This window comes from Heliangelus exortis, chromosome 1, assembly GCF_036169615.1.
Source record: "Heliangelus exortis chromosome 1, bHelExo1.hap1, whole genome shotgun sequence".
NCBI lineage: Eukaryota > Metazoa > Chordata > Aves > Apodiformes > Trochilidae > Heliangelus > Heliangelus exortis.
Window position 1 is genome coordinate 77,777,324 of NC_092422.1, and position 22,955 is coordinate 77,800,278.

Here is a 22,955-nt window from a genome sequence, read left to right on the forward strand (position 1 = left end):
CTCTGTTTCCTGAATATCAGTCTGTAGTGCACACATTTTCTGGAATCTTTTGGGTTTTCCTTCATTTGGTTTTCATTTAGGGTTTGACTAAAATTCCTGTAGGAAGGTTTCAATAATGCGTATGCTTGAACATTTTTAGCTATTTCTTTTCTTCTGCAATGAGTTACAAAGTTATATTTGCAGAAATCATGAAGAATGCACTCAGGATGAAATTAAAATGGTTTGATCAGATTTATAAGCTGTAACTGGACACAGTAGAGAAGGAATTAGCTTTTCCTCTCCAGGGTTTGGCATCATCTGTAGACTGGTTTTTCTTGGAATATTGCATTGAAGCATATGTCTACATCTATAAAACGATGTGAAGAAAAATAAATGCACCCAGAACTACCAGGCAGAGAAGACAAAGCAGCTTTGTATCCTGTAAGGACTTGCAGAGACAGATCCCCTTTTGGGATAATTCAGCTCAACTTTTCATTTCTTTAGACCCAACACAGATTTCCATGGACTGGGGAGAGTTTAACCTCTAAATTCCTCTAAAGCATATTTTTGCTTCCCTCTGACCATTTGTGAACTTGTTTGAAAGGTCGCCATTTATAATCACAACAAAAAAAATTATAACAGGTTTTCTACAGAATATTTAAAGCACCAGGCTCACAATCTGTTGTAGTTTTCTGCTCTACACCAAATCCTAGGAACATTTGCAGGCAATTAAGCCTTATGAGTAATCCTACTCAGTTCAACTCTTTATAAGTATTAGCAAGATTGAATCTTCAACTTCTTAGTGCAAAGATTGTTTCTAGATGAAAGATAATGTAAAGAATACAATATCAACACCATTACACACCAAGGAGTAATGGAGAGACCTTATTTCTGGATTTTTTAGCACTAGATTGTTTGTTTGTTGCTTGCTATAAGTAATAGATGTTTACCACTGTAACTTGACAGAGATAAAAGTGCTTTATCTGTAGCCCAGATGTGAAAATTCAAGCAAATACATTAATAGAGATAGTTTTCTAAGTGTGCTGAGACCTATTCCATAGTCAGGGATCCAAGTGTCAAAATTTTCATTGGCATAATTGCTAAGAAAATATAAATGCTGGCCTTGGGTCAACCAAAATTTTTTTAGTATTTGTTTGAAAATTGTCTGAGGTTTTCAACCAAAAGAATAAAGGAAAAAAAAGTTAAAAAGTTATGCATTGTCATTTTGTCAATGCAATGATTCCAAGCTTTGCTATGACACCGTGGGCTGTTTGTAAGTTTAACTTTGCTTAACTTTTGGTAAAAGGAAAGCCTTTTTTTTTTTTTTTTTTTTTTCTGGCCATGTGGAACATTTTAGGCACCTCCAGGTATCCTTTTTTCTTCATTTTCCATTTAATCTGCAAAACTTGCTATTTCTGGTAGACCTGAAACAATTTCCCTTCAATTTTCCAGCCTGCGGAGGGAATTGTAGACTTCTCCTATTTCTTTTGTTTCTTCGTCTCAGAGTTTCTACAACTCTAGGAAGAACTTGGGACAATCATGTGTGTTTATTTACTGTTGCTTGCTTGTACCTGCTGTGTGACTGCTGTGGGGAGCTGCCAGGGGAGTCACTTGGCACCACGTGTGGGGGCCTGGCTGCTGCTCTCTGGATGGTGGTGTGGGCTGTGGCGAGACAGGAGCCACCTCCTCATGGGGAGCTGGGGCCAGAGAAAAAAGAAGCAGATCACTCTCCAGTTCCCTTGGGTAAAAAGTCAGGCAGCTCTGAACATCAGTTCAATAATCTCTCCTTGACAGCCGTTTGGACTTCTCAAATTACAGGAACATCCATAATAACTTAATTGTCATGTGTGTATTCCTTTTCCCCTCAGATTTTTTTGGGGAAGTTAATTAGGGTGCATATTTGCTTAAGAATCTGGAAACAGGCATAAAGCAGAAGAAGCTGGGACACAATGTTATACCCATAGCTGTAGGTACTCATGTAATGTTAAGTTCTCTTAACAACTGCAAAAAGAAGGCAAGAGGAAAAAAAAACCAACCAACCAAACAAAAACTAAGCAAAGATTTTTAGTAAAAATGAGCTATTAATTAAAAGAGAAATGTTGTTACCAAAGAATATTTTTTTAATTTGTTCAAATGATAAAGTTGTAAATGGAACAAAACCAGCTGAAGTGCTACTATGCATTTGTTTATAGGTATCAAAACCACAAGGGCTACTTTAGATTCTTTACTGTTTCTTTTTTGTTATCCCTTATTTTCTATAGAGTGTAACAGAACTGAATGCTATCTGGGATTTTCCCTCCTTTCTCAGCTTTGTTATATAAAAATAATAATCTAGCATAGTTGCAAGAACTGGATGGGTTCTAAAAGGCTAACTTTAAACGGGGAAAAGGTGAACTGGGAGGAGTGTAACACTTAATTAATCAGAACATTATCCATTATTTGCATTTCATGTGGCTTGAAATTATATTCTAGAGACCTCCACTTCTCTATTTAATAGTGCTCTTCAATATTCCAATTACAATCTTTATATGCCTCAAAAGCCTCATGTATTTCTTGGCCAATTTACAAAGGTTGTTGAGGTGTTGTGTTTCACTAGGTCAATGGAAGCTTTGGTAAGGCTGGACAGAAATAGTTCTACATTCTCACTTCCTAAGAAGTTTTAATTTTAATTTAATTGAAACCCAGCCATTTCTGTCATTAATTGTCATTAAAGCTATGAGGCTGGAAGAGATGAAACAGCTTAAATTCAAGCCTTAGATTTTGTTCTAGTAAAACTTTCCTATACCAAAATAGCATTTCACATTTTCCTATCCCTTTTGAACAATAAATAACTACAGCAGAATTGCTTTATAATGATCTGTAATACTTTAATATATTCTATTGTTGAGTTTTTTGTTTTGTTTTTCTTCTACTTTTTTATTTTCCCCATAAAGTAAGTTACTAAGATAATGAATATAATGAGACATTTCTTTATGTTTACTGAGCACATTTACTGAGTCCTGTTTCACCTACCCCTTTGGGCTCTCCCATCCTCATCCTGAGTATCAACTATCTGCATATATGCTGACTGACAGCACTCTCTGAAATGAGCAATTCCTGTGTTTAAGTTTCAGTGGCAGCCATAATAAACATTTTTCAAAAGTGAACAAAATTAGCAACTAATTTCACAGTCATTGGCAGCAACTTTTCTTGAAGCAAGTACAACTGCAACACTTTAAGGAGCCAGTTCAGACAGAAACTGTGCCTCAGCCACCCCTGTGCCCGTTGCCACCTCCTTCATTCCAAGTTGGCATAAGAGGACCCCAAAATCATCTCCTCAGTGCTGGGTCATCCCAGCAGGGGTTGGGCAGTGCAGGGGGTGCACCAGGAGCTCAGGAGGAGCTGTGGAAACCCTGCAGAAGATGGCTTGTTAGCTCCATGTGGCATTGCCAGCTGTGAGAGGTGCCTCTCAGGGGCACGCCAGCAACCAGGATTAATTGTAACGTGGTGGCACTCACCCTCTGTGAGTAACCTGAAGGGTTGTTACTCCAGGCACTGTGCTGAGAGACAGCCCTTGCTCCATGCTGCCTCTGAGCAAAGTCGGAGGAAGGAGAAAAGAGGCACAGGAGGAGAAAATAATTTGTTATGAGCTGCAGTATTTACTTAATATACTTTCTAACTGTTTTAAATCAGTGTAGTCAGAGATGTATTGGTGCCAGAGCCTGCACTGACATCTGAATGATCGAGTACACAGTAATAGTCAAAATTCATTTCAAATGATCTCATGATGGTTTTCCATTTTGCAGTTAGCCAAGGTCTTATAAAGTTTCAGTCGAAGCAACAGTACTGCTTGACCTCAGAATGCATTGAAGCTGGTAAGCAACAATTTTATCTTTTCTGTTATATCTTGATTGCAGTATGTTAAGGAGATATTTATACTGTGTAAGTTTTTTCCATGCAACATTTTCCTTGGAAAGCTTCATTAATAATGAAGGGGGAAAAAACCACCCACCTTTCCAAAGAGTGATTGTTTAAGTTGCTGCAAATCTGTTTATTTTCTACAAGTGGAATTCATGTTTGTAATTATTTTAATTGTATTCTACACAGATTTACTCAAAGTTTCCCATAACATTTATTTATTTTTTAAGTAGGAAACCAAACTTTGTCCAACTTCAGGTGTATTTTCTTGTTCCATTCCCAGTAGACAGAAAATTAGCAACTGAATTGTTAAACACAGAGATGCTTTAGGGGCAGATCTTGCACAACTGTAGTGCAGTGACTACAACCCAAAATCTGCAACTACTTCCACACTGGCAGGCTCTTTTCCCTGCACAGAGATACATGCAGTAACCCTTCCAGAGTTGGGCTGGTATTAGATGCAAGCTGAAGGGACAGGACTTTGTACAGCCTGAGAGTCCCATTTTTCACTGGTCAGTTTTGACAGAGTTTTGATCCCACAAAATCAAGGAGAACTTTATTATGGAGTGTAATGAGTGCCCAGATCAAAACATAGTTTCTGCCTTTAGAATTCTGCCCCCAGAGCTGTTTTGTTGGCAACAAAGTGGGTACTGTGTTAACTTTTAAGTATTTATTCCATTCGGAACCATATCAAGCTGAAACTGTGAGGTGTTTGTATGTGTTTGCAATCTTGACAAATTTTGAGGGGTTCCATAAACTGAAAAAATTTCAGTTCTCAACATTACCAAGATGTTTCTCATCATTCAGCTGCACTGATGCTGGAATTGGCTGCCCGGGAAGGTGTGTGGAGTCACCATCCCTGGGGTTATTTAAAAACTGTGTAGATGAGGCACTTCAGGACATGTTCTAATGCTATAATGGCCATATAAATAATTTTTTTTTTCTTTTCTTTTTTTTTTTATTTTTTTCGGGGGGGCTTGGGGAGCTGGGGGGGGGTGTGTGGAATTGAGGGGTCTTGAGAGTTCAACATGGTGAGCCTAGAGGTCTTTTGCAACCATGAAAATTCTGTGACTGTGTGACAGGGCTCTTGGCCATCCTGGGCACCACCCTCCAGATCTGGTTCTTGAATGAGCACAAACATCTAAGTAAAGGGGGATGACTAATCAAAATACCAAATGATGGTGGTTTTGGGTGACAACCCAAAAACCCAACAAAAATAAGTGTGTGGGCTTCATCTTGAGCTTCAGAACAAAGAATTCACTTAAGAAGTTCAAATCTGAATTGGCTTTCTTCTCTTTTGTACATGAAATAACATGGATTTTTTGCTAAGTTCAGCAGAAACCGACATTTTGCACGAAAGCAGATTTGGACACCTACAGGACTTGACTGATTTAGCTCAGAGTGAACAGTGACCACAGAGTGTCTCAAGCCTGGCCCTGCCTTACTGGAGAACTTTTCAGAAAACTGAAAGAAAATTGCCAAAGATCAAAATGTCTTCAATGTAGTCAGTTTGAGAGTTTCTAATATTAGAGAGGAAATTACAACTGAGACATAAAAATAGCATAGGTAGAGTTACTCTAAGTGGCTGAAGAAGAGTTACTGGGTGCTAAATATAGTAGCATAAACACAAAATCATCAGATTTTCTTCTAGGATTTTCCATCAGTTATCTGGATAAGCCTCAAAACACATGGTCATTTAGGCAAAAGATGCCCGATTCCACATATTCCATGTTACCTGGTACATGTGAATTTATGTCACAATAACTATAATGCACACTCCTTTGATTAGGTGCTCAAAAGTTAGTAAGTCTCAGGCCTGTCAGACTCATCTCTCTCTTACCAGTCTCATCTGCAGTAGCTGGCAGGGTTGCAGTCACAAAACAAAGCTGAAAGCACAGCAATTATCTTTTCCAATGAATGGTGGATCAAAACTTGATTTGTTTTCTTGTGCAGCCATTCAGCTGAAGGTAAACAGTGCATAATTTCTGGAATGCTAATTACAATCTGCTTGGTATGTATTACTACTAAATTCCTCAGGCAACTAATTTCACAATGACAACAGTGGGGAGAGCCTGTCTGGCTCCCTCATCTCATGTTCCCGTAGTTGTCAGTCCAGTGGTCATTGCTGTATAGCACTCAAGAACATTCACTGAGGATATTTTGTCTTTTTTTTTTTTCTTCTCACAAAGGCACTTCTAGATGGTAGAGAAGCTGGGGGGTACTCTTGCTTTTTAAAAAATGCTGCAGAGTGGGGCACACATCAGTACTAGAGCTTGCAAGTGAGGTCAGCACCATGTTGCAGTGACTGGTAAATGTTAATCATCATTTCTTATACTGTGGTCTAGTGTAATTCTCTTTTTAGGAAAAAGTGTCCCACAAAATCTCTATGGTGTTTTTTCCCAGCTGCTGGCATCCTAAGCAAGATAAACCAATCCATAGATCCATGTGAGGACTTCTATCGATTTGCCTGTGATGGCTGGATACATGACCACCCTATTCCTGAAGATATGTCAAACTATGGGGTTTATCCTTGGCTGAGACACAATGTGGACCTCAAGCTAAAGGGTAAGTATGTCAGTTCTGAAATTGGGCTTGTCACTGTAGCTTGTTAATTGTCTGGGTTTGAAATTACTGAAGACTCCAGGCTTCTTTCTGATTGTTTGATAACATCCAAGAACCCAACCTGGTGTCATTTTTTTTTTTTTTTAATTGGAAGTGATATTGAGAGAGAGTGAACTATAACAGAAATAGAATCTGGGAGGAAGAATACAACTGCTGGAAACTCAATGCATTAAAAATGGTGGGATGAAAGGATCCTCCTTATACCAATGGGAGAGGTGAGGGGACCTGAACACTTTCCTCCTTGCAGTAGATGAGTATCCATATATACATATATATGGAGTAGCACAGCATACATGTTTAAGAATGTCCCAGATCCAGACAAACATCAGCCTAGGTCAGCACTCTGTCTCTAACAAGTGGCCAATAGCAGGAAAAGGATATAATAAGGCAAAACCAGAGTGATATTTTCCAGCATAGTTACCTAGCTCTGGGCAGGAGGCAATTTACAGACTTCCGAGGACAGAGGTTGTTTGACTCTTGTTTCCCTCACCTTGTGGTTCAAGCTGCCACTGAAGTACCTGAGCTATCATCAGTGAAACAGAAGGCTGCTTAAAAATAGTCTCAGGGTGGAAGTGTGTAGGAAGAGAGGTATTTTAATCTGTGTGTGACTTGAATTCGGGCTATACTCTGTGGCAAGTCCACCTCATCAGGAAGCTGTGCAGACCAGCTGGGGAGAAAGGATGATGATGATTGCTAGGTAGGAAAACCCTGCCAGATTCTTATAAACTTTGCTAAAAGAGAGTCATCCCAAAGAAGGGAGATGTGCAAGATTTATTATTGGTGCATTGCACACTTTGAGCACATTGTTGACCCATAAGTTGATGTAAAAGCATTCTTTGAGCCCACCACAGAACAGAGGCCAAGTTTAGGATGTTGTGCTTAAATTTAGCATTTATTTTTCTCTTAGATTTGCACATATGTGCATGTGTAGCCATCAAAGCTCTTCTCCACTTGCTTTTTTTTCAGTCATATCTAATTTTCACATGAAGTATTTTAAAAGCTTCATTCAACTTTCAGAATATGAGTTTGGAATTTCAGCATAGGATACAATCTGGTGACTGCTGTTTTAAGTCTGTTGAAGATCTCACAACCAAAGGAAAAAAGCATTGTCAGAGCCTGTTTTAAGTTATGCTTTGCATTCTAATTGTTCTGCTGCCAGAACTGGGCTGTATTAGATAACTGCACATCCTCTGTGAACCACAGCCACAAAGAAGCCTGTCCTAATTGAATATGGAGCATCAAGCTGTGACTCTCATCCCTAATTTCCTCCTTTTACAGATCCTAATCAAGGACATCATGCTAAGTCACATTTTTATATGGTTTTCTTAACTAAAATGCCTTTAGAAGTCGCTAATCCTCAGCTAGGAAAATACAAGACCAAGAAAGTCTCTCTAAGAGAGACTCTCTTTACTGAGAAGTATTTGGTTAATAGGAACTCTATCATAAAAAAAAGAGGTGTAATGAAGTGCCTGATAACTACTTTAATAGGAGGTTTAAACTGCTCTTTGGCATGCTACAGGGACAACGATGTGAAATGCTGGGTGGTGCAGAGGAGTTGATTTAATATAAATTTTGTTATAGCATCTGTAACTTTTTTTAAGTAATGAACTTTCCAAAATATATTCTTGGTAATTACAAAAAGAAACAGACAAAAAAGTGTTGGTTGTCAGTGTTGGTAGATGCAATAACAAGGCATAACTTTCAGCCTCTCTGTACACTTGTGTTTTAGCTCAAGTTACTTCAATACATTAGCTTGACACTCTGAGTTATTAATTTGTGGATGACTGCAACCTTGCCATCAGAAGTTTTAGCAGGATGAGGAAGTCAATAGAATCATAGAATCATAGAATTGGCTGGGTTGGAAAGGACCTCAGAGATCATCAAGTCCAACCCTTGATCCACTCCCACTGCAGTTACCAGACCATGGCACTGAGTGCCACATCCAGTCTCTTTTTAAATATCTCCAGGGATGGAGAATCCACCACTTCCCTGGGCAGCCCATTCCAATGTCTGATCACCCTCTCAGTAAGGAAATTCTTTCTAATGTCCAACCTAAGTCTTGCACAGACAAACACATGCATGGCTGATCAGACTTTGGAAGTGAATTTAATCTTTCCTTCCTAAAGAACTCATAGTGGAACTTTGTACTTCGTTGTGAATGTCCCTGTTTGACACCCAGTAGATTAAAAAAGCTCCATTTTTTTAAAGAGCCGATTATTACGCAAGTTCTATGTTCTGAAATATTTATCATATTAAGGAAAACTATTAATCTTTGAGCAATGACGTGGCCTGGCCAGAAAGCCACATTTTTCTTATTTTATATTCTTTGATGGTGTGATATAGATGGAAGTATTTACTCAGGCGATATATTAAAAAATTATGTTACTTAAAATAAATTATTTGAACATCCAATCTGTTTTCTGGTCCCTGAATTTTCCTGAGCCACAGGAAGAAAGGGAGTTAGAGTATCTTTGAAAAGATCTGTGTATGGTCTTGGTTACAAAAGGGTATCTTCAGTCTTCTGGAAGGTTAATTTTTTGTTCCATGGTAATTGCTACAGAAGATCTTCCAGTTGATAACGAGTAACAAGTATAAGAATTAGTTTTTCCTTACCAAGAAGTGGTAGGTGGAGCTGAATTAACCTGTAACCCTGCTTTAAGTATAGCTGGGTTTGAGAGCAGAGCTTTTTTGGTTTCTTTGAGTTTTTTCTTTCTCGTTTTTTGAGGTTGCAGACACATAAGTGCATATGACTTTGTGGGTGTCAGCTTCAAAAAAAAGTTGAATATTTTCTGTATCAATGAAGGTGCCTGGTGTTTTAATAGGGAATTCCAGAGAGAGGAATGGCAATAAGTCAATGGAAAATGGGGGAGAACTGCAGGGTAATGAATTTTTTGACTGACTGCATGTCTTCGGCTGATTGAAGGAACAGGACAAGAAACGTTAATTTCAGGGTTCTTCTAGGCTTGCAAAACTTAATGTGTAGTTAAAAATCCTACTTTTTTTGGTGAGATTTAGGTTTAAAATGGGGTAGGAATATGTATACATACATACATATGTATATATATATATAATGCCCCCATGTCTTTCTCTAGCTCTCTTAGGATGGATTAATCTAAAAGTATATGATCATTTCCTCTTTGATTTGTTTTCCATTGAGGGTCACTTGAATTTCTTTTTCTGTTCTCTGAGGAATCCACAAACCAGATGTGTAACTCACTTTGATCTCCTGGCTATATGAAATGGCTGGTGAAGCCAGCCTGCTGAAAGCAGTTGTCAGTCTTTCCTTGGATGTCAGCAATAGCAGGATTCGATAAGTTGTGGAGGAATGCACTGAATACAATTTTAGACAGCCAAAGATATATTAAAAACAGAGATTTGTGGGTTTGGTTATGACACAGATCCAGGTAATGGATATCTAGTGTTTAGCTTAAAGTTTCTTGGTTCCTGATAGAGCTGGCCTGGGGAGGACTGAGGTACTCCTGCTTCCAGTTCACCTTTAGCAGATACACTGCAGGCACGTTAAGAAGTTAAGAATAACTGCTTTTAGTGCTGATGAATCTCTGAGGAAGGTCTTGGAGTCCTTCAAAATGGAAAAAATGGTTTGATTTTTGCACCTGTTGCATGAGCAAAAGCTCTCTCAAAGTGTTTGAGCCTTATGTCAGGTTGAGATTGCTGTCTCTGTGAGTTAATAGATGTTTTCCCCTTACCATTAAACTTCCTGCAAAGCTATTTGTGTTCCTGTTGAATTTTTCAGTTTTGATTGGTGACCTCAATTAAGATTTTAGAAGCACTATTGTCTTACCTCTGATATGCAAGTAGCTTTTTGTGAATAATTCAGAACTGGAAGGCTGAGGCAAATAAATCAGTGTCTATAACCTGTGGTGAATGCTGATCATGAACTAAGTACTTTCTTTTCCTTTCTCTGAAGTCTGCAGAGCAATTACATACAGCTGATTTTTATTTCTTTCAAGTGACCATGCAGGAAGCAATAAATAAATAATAATAAAAAAACAACAAAAAAACCACAACAAAAAACCCAAAACAAAACAGCCAAAAAACTCCAACAAAACAAACCCCAAACTACACAAGCATTCCTAAATCTCAGCACTGCAAAGGAGCTGATTTAAATTCTATGAATGACTTGAGAGCAGGTCTTCCAGGCCTTTTGTCTGTGGAAACCAGTTTACAGATTCAGTCTTCATACTGATAGTGACCCAGTGAGACACCTACTTAAGTCTAATTTGCTGTGCTAAGCTTTCTAGCATGGTTATTTTCTGTATGCCAGACAATTTAAGGTGAGAAATTTCCAGTGTGGCAAAGAGAAAGAAATTGAGGCCTTCTAGGAGGATATGGTGTGTGGGTTTTTAAAGAACAGGAGACAGACAGCAAACAAAATAACTTGTCAGTGTAGGCAACTTTTCCCTAAAATAATCTGCAATGGTTTTCTTTAGAGAAAAGTTCTTTTTTTAAGTTAAACCAGTAAGATAAAAATATCCCACAATGGAAGTTTATGCTATTTAACCATAATTTAGTCCTTTCAAATAAATTCCAGAAGCTGGTGTGGAGTTGTTGCATTCAGCATCATGTGGCTGCTGTCAGGACAGGGACAGGGGACCCTGCACCACAGGGCTCATCAGGGCTGATTGCTCTTTTGCAGCCCTTCAGTGGGGGCTCAGTTGGGATCATCCTGATTGGATGCAGCCCATGGAATCTGTAATGGAGCTGTTGACATTCATCCCTGGGTTCCTATACTAGTTGACCTGTCTCTTGTGGTTGTTTCCTTCAGAGGTAGCTGGTTAAGAGCTGTCCCAGGTAAGAGGTTGAATACCAGGAGGAATTAAAAAACCAAAACAAACCCCAAAACCGAACAACAACAACAACAACAAAACCCAATCAAACAAAACCCAGCAGCCCTCAGAAGTTATTTATGTTATTGTCACCAATATCTGCCTGTTGGATAGCAAATCCTGGATCAGAAAATAGCAGCAAACATCAACAGTGCATAACACTCTTTTTCTTGGTCTTTTCTACTACAAATGGATCTCTTTACAGTGATGCAGATTTTTTTCAGCAGTCCTGATCTTTCCTTAAAATTTCATCTAAATATAAGAAAAAAGACAAAATTGGTGTCAGTCAGGCAAATCTCTCTGGGCAGCAAGTTAATAGGTTTTTATAAATTAAAGTACCTGATTCAAAGATGGAGAAGCCAGGACTTGTTCCAGGCCTTGTGGCTGCTCAAAATGAAAATTGTATTTGCAGCGGGTGGTTTTGGGAAACCATGAGTACAGAAAGGAGATAATTTTGGTTCCTAAATGAGGTTTTAAGGCAACGTAGTAGCCTTAAGCCACAGGATTCCCACAGCATCTCCCTGCTCAGCAGGCCAGGGTGGCTTTTCCACATGTAGTGCTCTGGATTTGCAGTGAACCTCCGTTTTGTCTGTTGCCTGCAGAAGGATGATATGTTTGTATCTGCAGATATTGAATTGCAGCATTACTACATGACTGTACTTTGGATTGGTAGTTTTGCAGAAAGAGGAAGGCACATGGAAGGCACAGCAGTCCATGACATCTGATTTCCTGTTTTCTGACTAGCAAAAAAATTTGCACAACTACACGTTAAAATTATCAAGATTATGAAGTAAAGCTTAATCCTGCTGTTTAGTAAGGAGCTCCACCTATATTGTAACAGTTGGGGACCTCACAATCTTCTAGTTTAAAAGCAGTTTAAATTCATGTGCCTAATATGATGGAATGATATCTCCTACAACATAATATACTTGGAGACTAGAGGGGTGGGGGAGGGGGGAATATTGCTCAAAAGATTATGATTTGTTATTGATATTAGATTTATGAACAGAGGCTCTCACATCCCCATAAGATTAGTTTTGGTTTTGTTATAGTTAGTTGACTTTTGAAGGAACTCACATGATGTGCTTATCTTCTCACGTACAAACTCAGAGAATTTACACAATGCCAAAATTGTGCAAACAAACAGCACTGTCATTTAGGAAATGGAATGTATATTAGGGCACTGAGCACTACTAGAAAGCATTTATGTAAGCACAGCTGTGTGAATGCCGTTTCCATGAGAACTTCCATATTGCCAAAGTGGGTACTCAAGAAAAGGATTGGGGAATTTCTTCTCAAGGGGGAGGGGTAACCCTAATATATCAGTATATGAGTTGGGCTTGTTTGTGTAAATACAGCATCCTTTCATGAAATTGGTGCTTGGGAACTTTTGTTTGATGTACTTGATTTTTGGTCCTTTGGAGTTAGAACCTATATGAATTGATTAGCTACTAACTCTTCATGAATTCCTGTGGATATGCATATTAATTGCATCCTAATTAATGAAAAATTAATTCATTAATTCATAATGATTAAATGTTCTATCAGAATGGCAGAGGAATTAATAATGATGGCCTGGCTATTTTCAAGAGGCACTAGTCTATACATAATGAGATTGACATTGCCACCAAGACATTAATTTTATCAAATATAAAACATGTTTGCCTGAATTGTGATGTGTTGATCATCATCAAGTGCCTTAAAAAACAACAAACACAACAAAAGAAACAAACAACCTTTCCCCCCAAAAAACAAAACAAAGGGTGTGGGAGATGCAGTTTATCAAAACAAGGCAGGCCTAAATTAAGGCATCATCTCCACAAAGACAATCCTGAGGAACGAGTTTCTGAAGCTGCAGAATACAGTGGTGCGGGAGCGGCAAAGAAAACGCGTGCAACCAATATGGTTGATAAACGGACTTCTGGTTTATTGCGCAGCAACTTTTGCTTATATAGTGCTTCCGTGACCACACCCCAGCCACCAACATAACTTTTTATTGGACACCCGGTGTGTTTACCTGTAGCACAGCGAATCCCTGGTGCAGGTAGCACCGGAGTATGGGCCGATCTAATTGGCCTCCCAAACATGGGGTTGGGCATAGCAAAGGGGTCGTACCTCCTACCTCTTCGAGAATATTCAGGAATATTCTCCAACATTCTCCAAACCTCTCTAACATTCCCCAACACAGTGGTAGTTTTTATTAGAAAGCAAACAGTAGAGAAATATAGATCATAATGCATTAGAAGGTCAAAATAGGTGTTTACAACATGAATTTAAATAATTTTGTATTGGATTAGGCTCCTAGTGCTTTCCTTCCAGTCCTCTGAAACTAAGACATATTTACAGCCACACACAAAGTCCCTCAATGTCAGTAAGGTGCTGGTATTTTTAAAACATTTTTAACTACAGTGGTGAGAATTTTTTTTTTCCTTTTAGTTATTAAAAATATGTCTTTAAACAGTATATATTCTTATTGGAATCCTGGAAACAAACTTTTATTTAAAAACCAATCATTTGCAGCTCACATCTTGTAAAGAGTCTGGAGGGGATGAGAGCATCAGACTGCACATGTTGCACCAGACACCTGGGCTAGCAAGAAGTACTTCAGAGCAATTAGCAAAACAGGTGGTTTACAAAAATAATTTTAGGTTCATTCATATTTTAGGGAAGCCTCAGAAAACAGATCTTGCTATCAATCGGAATAGAGAGAAGGGGCTGTACCATACCGGAAAGTTGCTTAGCAGGAGAAATTCTCAGAAGAACTTCTTTCAAAGGCATAAAGAATTTAATCAGGCCTGAAGCTGGGTTACACTGGGGTAGGACAAAGGCTGTAAGTAGAATCTGCACCCTTCACTGAGATTTGTCTCTGTGGTGTTTTCCAGGCAGGCATGAGCAAGCTGGGTTCTTTTCCTGAGTCTTCCAGATGCAAAGCAGCTCTGAAATGGAAGCCAGGCATGTCAGAGAGTGTGGGGGTTTGATCTCTGCTCAGGAGAATAAAGTTGTACTGAACCATTAAATGGGCATTGTACAGCAGGAGATGTCTATGACTTTTTCAGGGGAATGCTCTGAGAGAACAGATCTAAGAAAAATCTTGTCTTGACTGTCCGTGTCCCCCCAAAATATGTACAGCTCTGGAATTTGTCACTTACATCTGTCACTTTCTTTTAGAGCTTGATATGTCCCTCACTGCTCCCTCTACACTGCTCTTCAGGTATAGGAATCAGATTTCCAAGTTGGTGAGAATAAAGAAATATCTCAGTCAATACCAATATATTTACCAGATTTTCTTCTTTGGTGATCTTATAACCTGGACCCATTGTGTTCCAATCTATTAAACTTGTATTTTCCTGTAGCAAGACAAGGAAGTCACCATTGGTCAAGCAATTGCAGCTATCTTGTGTATAATTTTGGGTGCTGTGGCCAGTGCTTTTATTTTGAGGTAGAACATTGTGTGCCTTATAGGCCTTTGTGTATAACACTTATCACTGCCAGCTCTCCTTTGTTTAACCTCAGGCTCTGAAAAAAAAGGAACTGGAAACCAGATACTCTAAATGAACGTCAGCTGACCCCAAACCATTCTGAAATAATCACTTTTGGAACATGTAAGCTTGCATTACTGTAATTAAGGCTGTACATTTGTCTAGGTAGGATTTCCGTAACAGCAGCATGGTACTGAGGGGTTTTTTGCATTCTCTTTGGCACCCTGGCCAAATGATTGCTCCCTGCACTATGCTGAACTTGGCTTCTTAAATCCAGTGTACTGGGAGTCTGAAGGCCTTCGTGACCTGGCTGGAGTCTTAAGATACCCTTAGTGGCACAAGCACGGTTGGCTACTCAGGTTTTAGGGGTTATGATTGCTTTTCAGGAACAATTTTGTCATAGCTCTTTAGTGTGAAGAAAGTACAGGATTTAAAGGATTAGATGTGCTTAATGGGGGCTAAATTAATCACAGTTATCTTGTGGCTCAGGAAACATCGTTCTGCACACAAGGGTTGTGTATTTGGTTTGACTGACAAACTCAAACCAAGGTCTGTGTAGGTTTTTCTCTATTTCTAAGCTAAAATGCCTGCTGCTAGAACCAGAGGCTCTCCTAATTTCCAGAAGAAAACTTGGGTTTTGCTTCTGCACAGAAGTAGCATGTAATAGTGCTGATCTGGGAGGGAAACAAAGCTTGTGACTGATAGCTACTCCTGAAAGCTATTGTAGTACTGAAAACAGTTGTAGTACTGAACATCATCTGAGTGACTCCCACTGTCACTCACATTAAAGGGACTGAGGAGCATCCACCAGCTCCAAAAGCATGAAGCTCTTTGAGTATTTGGATCAAGTTCAGCAAGCTTTATACTCATAATGGAGCATCATTCCAATCAGTAGGACTCCGACATGTGTTAGATAATGAGGAATTAATCTTCTGTGGCTCACTGTCTTTATCTGTAACAATGAATAATGGCTTTATCTCCTTGGTCCCACATGTCTAAGAGTGGTTTGAGATCCTTATCCTAAATGTATAGAGTGTAATGCCAGGAATAACCATTAGATTATCTCCTGTGACCTTTCTTGTACCACAGACAATTACATTACCCATGTAATTCAGCTCAATATCTTGTACTGAGATAAAACAATTCACATTGGGCTACAGCTTATCTTCTGAAAAAGCATCATGTCTCGAAGATGTCAAGGGGCAGAGGAGCCACTATCTCTTCTGGTTGCTTGGCTCCAGTGGTTATTCAGCATCACTGCTGAATTTGTCTTCATCTTCCAAGTGCTGGCTTTCTTTGTGCCTTTTTAATACAGACTGAAGATCTCGTTGGCACCAAGCATTTTCTTATGGTGAAGTACTTTCTTATCACCCTTCTGGCTTCTTTTTTGAGAAAAATCATGCTCCCTCACTGCATGGCTTCACCCCCACCCCAGCCCCGTCCTTCTATTTCTCAAGCTACTCCACCCAAAGAAATACTGAAACAGATGCAGTGTTTTTCTGTGCTCTGTCCAACATTGTTTTTAAAATATGGACAGATAACAGGCAGATAATGTTCCAGTCTGACTCACCAATCTGTGTACAACAATAAGGTCATCTTCCCACTTTGATACTTCTCTGTTTTGGCAGTCCAAAAGTGCTGTTAGCTCTAGCATTGCCCTAGGAGTTTATGCTGAATTACTTGTCTGCTTCTAGCTTTTCACTACTCCAGGAAATTGGGCATCCTCTTGGGGTTCTTGTATAGTTGGGGTTTTTTTGGTTTAAAGTCCAAGCATGTCACTACTGGGATATTTGCACATGCAGTTGTTTTTCTGCAATGCTTTTCTTCTTCAAGCATTGTGATACATTTCAGACCATCATCAGATATGCCTGTACAAACACACTTAAGTTTGCATTTTACACATACAGCAGATTCTTGTAAAAGAATAAGGACAAAAATGAATGGAGAAGAAAATCTACTATCTTTATTAGCACAATGTATTTTCCCTGTATCTGGGATAGGAAAGTGTAGAGAAAACATATTTTTCTCTTCAGAATGAGAAATGAACACAGCGTCTCTCAGGAATGCAACTCAACTGTATAGGTAGAAAACTGATAGCAGGCAGAATATTTGCAATCTGCAAATCAGGACACTGATAAATTAAAAAAATATTTCAAATATGAATAAATGGTTTGCACATTTCTTTCTTTTCCCTGAAAATCTGGCTGTACAATCCTTTTTTTCATGGAAAGTCAGAAGTGGGAAAGGTACAGGATTTTCTCAGTGCCTTAAATAAAACAGTCATTGAAAACCAAAGTGAAGCTGTGTAAGACAGTAGGCTGGAAAATCAACAAAGGCTAGAAATGGAAAGTAAGATTAAAGGTAACTCTTAACCACAAAACTATCCTTAGCAGCTTCAGAATAGTATGCAGTTAAATAAACATACACACACACACACTGGCAAAGCTTATTTCATGAAGTGCCTTGCTCTCACTTTTAACAGCAGATGATTGCTATTTACTGTTGGTAGTGACCCACAGGAAGCTGGCCTTTTTTAGCCTTCTTGCCCTGGAAAAGCACCATCTGAAGGCAACTCAATATAAACTTCCTTTCTTCCCTTCCTAACCTCAGCTCTCCCTCAGCTGTGTTTTTTTCCCCTATATTGTCTCTCTGAGCATCTACAGTTCAGACACTGGAGGATCATTCCCAGTTATGGCATGGGTTTTTTTGTTGTCTATCTTGAGTCTTTGTTTTTTTGTACAAGAGTCAGGGAGAATGATGATGTGCAAACCCGCCTGACCTCGGCCAGCAGAAGCACAAGAACTTGGATTTGCAGTGGGAACCTTCCCACCCTCAGCCCTGTGGTAGAAGAAAACGAATGATGAAGCACTGTGCAGCCTCAGAAAGTCTAAGATATCATGAACACCTTTAGCCAGTGTCTGATTGTCCATGCAGTAGTTGCTTGATGAGATAAATTTTTTCAGTCCTGCAGAATTACCAATAGCCATAACACTTGCCATAACTAAGTTTTATGTGAAGGGAGATGTAAATCTTGTGTCTGGGCATCCTGTGCATGCATAAACATGGACAGTAAGGTATTGAGATCAGTAGTGCAGACCATTATCCCTATTATCCTGAAGAGAATAACTTTGGAAATAATTTGAAAGTGAAGGAAACTAGAGACGTGACTGAAGAAGAGCTGTTTCGCTAGAGCAGCCATTCAAAAACAGCTGGGAAATAAGATTGCAGACCTTATATTCAAGGTGCCTTAAGCTATGCTTGTTCACTTTGCTTGTCCTGGTGATATTTTTATATGATATTCTGCTTTGCGTTTGCAGCAGGATAGTGATTGGTCAATAACAGCAATAAGCTGCTTAATTATGGTTGCTGTTAATAATCAGCCTGTATTCTTCCAGAGGTTTGCAAATCAGCTTGGAGTGGGGTCATCTTTTTAGCACTTCAGCTAAATTGCTGTTCTGTCTGCAGCACTCTAACGTTTAGCTGTGAGCTAACAAATAAACTATTATTTTGGGAAGGTTTTTAAATATCTTTGGAGTGCAATGTGTTTCCTAATCTGGTCAAAGCCGTTTGTTTTTAATTTTTTTTTTTAAAAAAAGCTGAATCTAAAAGATGCTGAGGGAAGCTGGATAAGATTATCTCGCAATCAGTTAATCTGGACGTGTTTTTTTGTCTGTTGTAACTGTCTACAGATTCAAGTAAAATTCAGTTAATGTTCAGAGTCCTAAAAGGTAAGATTACTTTAGGGATCCGCAGTTTTTTGTTTCGGAACACAAAAATTGAGTTTAAAAAAAAAAAAAGAAAAAATCTGTAAGATGAATAGATGCGATGTCCCTCATAGCACTGAGTGAGCTACTTTAGTCAAAATGCTGGTAAATCTGCATTAACTTGGCTACATCTTTTAATTCCATCCACTGGACTTTAGGGAGACCTGTTAGACTCAATTCAGTGGATTTGCATGAACACACACAATCCCCTAGGGAGGGGTGAAAGCAGGTGCATGGAAAGGTCAGAGTAGGGTGCTCAACAACAGCTCTGTGGGGATCTCATGAGGCTGAACATTAACTGGTCTGTGATGGTCTTTCTCTTCCTACCTCTGGAAAGATCTCAGCAAGTTTTTCTTTCTTTCTGTTGGAAAGAGGAGATTTTTTCTGAGAAAATATCTGAAACCATTACATTTTTTTCAGGGTGGACAGGCAGTCCTCCCTCCCAGCTATAGTTAAGAATTACATTTTCTCAGAGGGGCTGAATTTGCTCTTTATAGGTCCCAGGCTGGCATTTTCCTTAGCGTAGATGAGAGCCACTTCTCAAGAGGTGGAGCAGTGCTCAGAGAGTGCCTCTCCGTGCTGGGGAGAGTGCCAAACAACCCCAAGGAAGGTCTCTTTCATTTGTGGAGGTCCTCAGATAGAGGACACAGAGCTGCAGCCCTTCAAAATGCTGCAGTGCAGAGCTCAGCATATGCTAACCCACACAATTAGATCAGGCCAGAGCAGGAGGGGCTGGTGCAGCTGCTCCTATGGCCAGGCTAATCACAGCAGCTGAGTTTGCTAATCCAGTGTTAGCCTGAAGTGCCTGCATTGATTCCAGTCACAGTAGTGACTTTCTTTCCATGGATACAGCAACCTGTAGGTAAATTGATCACTTTGATTTGTAGGCATTGCTTCTTGCCTTTTCTTGTTCTTTAAGCAGACTATTCAAGGACATGTAAAATCCATATGTATTTGTGAGTTCAATAAGAAATGAATTTCTATACCTTGTCTTTGGGTTTTGTATTAGCTAAGGCAGAAATCAAGTGTGTTTGGCCAGTGCTCTAGGGCTGAGCTTCTAAGTCTTTCTGGAAGCTTGAGGTTAAGGCAGAGGAAACTACGTAGCCTAAAGAGCCTCCTGGATCACATCTTTTATTTCAGCATCAACAGGATTTAACCTTCTTATTAGGACTTCCATGTTTGATAATTGGATTTTACATCATTAGAACCAAGACTTTTCTTCCTAAATTAATTCTGAGCAAATTAGCAGCATCTCCCTCACCTCAGTCTTTGCAATAGTGCAGGGAGTGTTAAAAGCTTTCTTCCATTGCATAATGAGAGGGTTTGATGGGAAAACACCAAGCATGATTTTAACAGCATTTTATGCAGGTATAATCCTAGAGTTCATGTTAATTTATTGGACTTCACTGTCTGTATCCCTCCCAAGCTTTAGCTGGGCTTTAACCACTGAATTTTGTTAGCTCCAAGATTTCATGACTGGCAAGCTCACTGGCAAGGAGTAGAAGTTATTGCAATGGCTATAATAGGAGTGTATTTTTTCATTCTTAGTTTTGTGGAGGTTTCATTTATACTTTCGTTAACTTGCCATTCTTAAAATGAGAACAGGTCTGATTATTTTGCTAAGAAATGTTCACAGTGGGGACATGGTCTGTGATTAGTATCATATTAAATTTAACAAGCTGAGAAATATTGTCAATTTGAGGATTTGAAAACAAAGTTATCTGGAATTCACTCCAACAGTACTATTAGGGAAAAGCTTATCCATAACTAAAAGGGAATGATCTCATTACAACCTTCAAGCAAGTGAATTGTAGGGGGGTTTGTTTGTTTTTTTAAAGGAGAAAAGGAATTGGAGGGAGAAAACAAGAGGCATGTGTTCATCACTAGGGTATTCTTTGATGAATTAATACTTTGAGGTCAGCAGTGTGCTCTCCTGAGAGTAGCTGCTTAGATGAGCACAGGCAGGGAATATTTGAGAGTTGCATCATGGCAGGTTATTCAAGGTGGCACTAAAATCCTGGGATATGTGTCTTTCAAGCCTACCTCCAGCAGTGAGCAGTGAATCCTTCAAGAAGCAGTGAAAACCCAGACCATTTTCAGCTATACAAACTTGTGGTGTCACCAAGCTGGACTTTTGCCTCCCTTGAGACATGACATCAGAGAGAAAACTCTGATGAGCTTCTGGGAAGGACAGGGCTGGAAACCAAGAAGCTGCTGCCTGTTTGCAGAAGGATGCTGCTCCTGAATGGCAGCACCACCATCCCTTCAGGACTCTGCATCACGCCAGCCAGTACTGGCAGAGAAGAGTAAGGGTGCCTTGACACCTGACTATGCTCCTTGTTGAAGTGGTTTGTTTTTTCCATGTGTTATGAAGTCCCAGTGGCCTTCTGCTTTGAAGGACCATTGGGACTCCTGTATTGCACTTTGTTGTCCTTTTTCTGTGAGTCATAGTTCTTAGCTGAGGCACAGCACCACATAAGGCCTGTCAGCACTGTACTTTACTCATAAACCATTTTGAAACCCAGAACACTGGGGAGTATGATGTAGAGAAGGCACTCTTGAATTTTTCAAGGCTCTTTAATTCTGGTTGATCATACAACAGGAGGGACTTGGGATGGTTTCAGCATAGCTGCCCTCTCCAGTGGTCCCAGTAACAGTAAGGGAATGCTATGCAGGATCTGTCTGAGTCTCAGAAAACTAGGTCAGAGCTGACAATGTTTGCTAGCCCTGCTCAAGTACTACTCTGCTTCTCTTGGTTGTGGAAGCAAGCATGCTGCACTGGACCTGAGCTGAGACATCTCACTGAAGCTAAGCTGCCCCTGCATTGAGTTACAGCATAATAATGCAGCAGCATCACAGCTGATTTACAACTTGGGCACAATGGCCAAAGCCAGCTGAAAGCAGACTGTTGAGATTCAGATAAAATTTTTATGCTATTTCACTTCCACAACATAATGTGAAGAATGCTAGGAATACAGGGAGATGACAGCTTAGAAAAACTAGTCTGGCTTTCAGGCACCAAGAAGCTTGACACCTGTACTGTGAGGGTTCTATAAAACTCAGCTTTTCAAACAGGAGCTGGGCACTTGGCCTTCTGTGCTATTCTGAGGCTGAGTGTGTTTGACAGACAATGGGGCAGGTCTCCACTGCTCTCTTCCAGCAGCAGCAGGGATGACAAAAATGAGGGTCAGAAGTCTTGCTCTAGGGATTCTGTCGCTTTCTCAGATTTGCCTAGACTCCAGTTTCACAACGTGTTGGCACCGGAGCCTGAGCCTCTTGAAAGAGTTCCCGACTCCCTGTCCTGTGTGCTTGTTCCCAGCCTTGCCTCATGATTCCACATCCTCTCAGACTGCTGATGTTGGCTGTTTGTGAGAATGAGTAACAAACAGAATTCATTAACTGGCTTTAAAACAGTCCTCTTAAAAATAAATAAAACAAAATAAATAATCCATTCATTCATTGATTCTTCTCCATTGGAGGTGGAAAAAGGTAAAAACCTCTCCTTTCTATGTTACAGTTTAAGAAAATACATGTAGAACCTCATCAATTAAAGTGAATGCTGAGGCAAGCAAACACAGTTCCTACTTTTCCCAACCTATTGTAAAAAAAGTGTGTTCCTTTTTCAGCATTGCTTGAGAAACCCATCAGCAAAAGACGAGACAGTGAAGCTGTACAGAAGGCCAAGACCCTGTATGCATCCTGCATGAATGAGAGTAAGTGGCCTGGTTTGAGAGGGAAACATGTATGCTACCTGTGTTTCTAAAGGCAGGATCTTTTGTTCTCTGCTGAGCTCTGCGGGTTTTGCTGATTTGGATACAACCAAATGCAGTGTCTTCTGCTGTTTTCTGGAGTTTGCTCTCAAGGCTGAGGTACAACAGGGCACAAAATGTCAGTTTTACAGAGACCTCTGCTTGTCAGGGAACTATGGAGGGATATTTATCTGTGCAAAAGATGCCAGAACCGGGACCTTGGGGTGTGGAGGTAGTGCCTGATCAATCAGAGGAGCCCTCTAATGAAATTCTCATACTGACACTTTCAAGAGCCTGCGTGGCACCTTCTACTTTTCTCTAAATGTGTTTCATCAAAAAAATTCTACACAGCTGCCTAGAGACAGCCACGGATTCTTTAGCGTTTTGTTACCTGGATATAAAGCAAATTTGGATGGAGAGTCCTACAGCCACATTTGCAAAGTTTTTTCTGAGCTTGTAAATGTTGCTGTAACGTGCTGTACACTAGTTTGGGACACATCACTACCTTTATGTAACTACACAGATGAGTTGGGAGTGAGTAGAATTTGTCCTTCACAGTGCCCTTTGTCCTTCTGACTCTTTCAGATTTTATTTCCTGAGTAGTTTTCCTCCAGCACA

The 22,955-nt window shown here is 39.7% G+C and overlaps 1 protein-coding gene across 1 annotated transcript in view; it reads left to right on the plus strand.

Moving 5' to 3' along the window:
* PHEX (phosphate regulating endopeptidase X-linked) overlaps positions 1-22,955 on the plus strand; it is a 105,662-nt gene that overhangs the window by 715 nt on the left and 81,992 nt on the right. Inside the window, exons 2-4 of the mRNA XM_071749828.1 lie at positions 3,765-3,833; positions 6,280-6,441; positions 22,215-22,301. Of these exons, the coding sequence (XP_071605929.1) occupies positions 3,765-3,833; positions 6,280-6,441; positions 22,215-22,301 (318 nt within the window). The remainder of the gene's footprint in view (positions 1-3,764; positions 3,834-6,279; positions 6,442-22,214; positions 22,302-22,955) is intronic.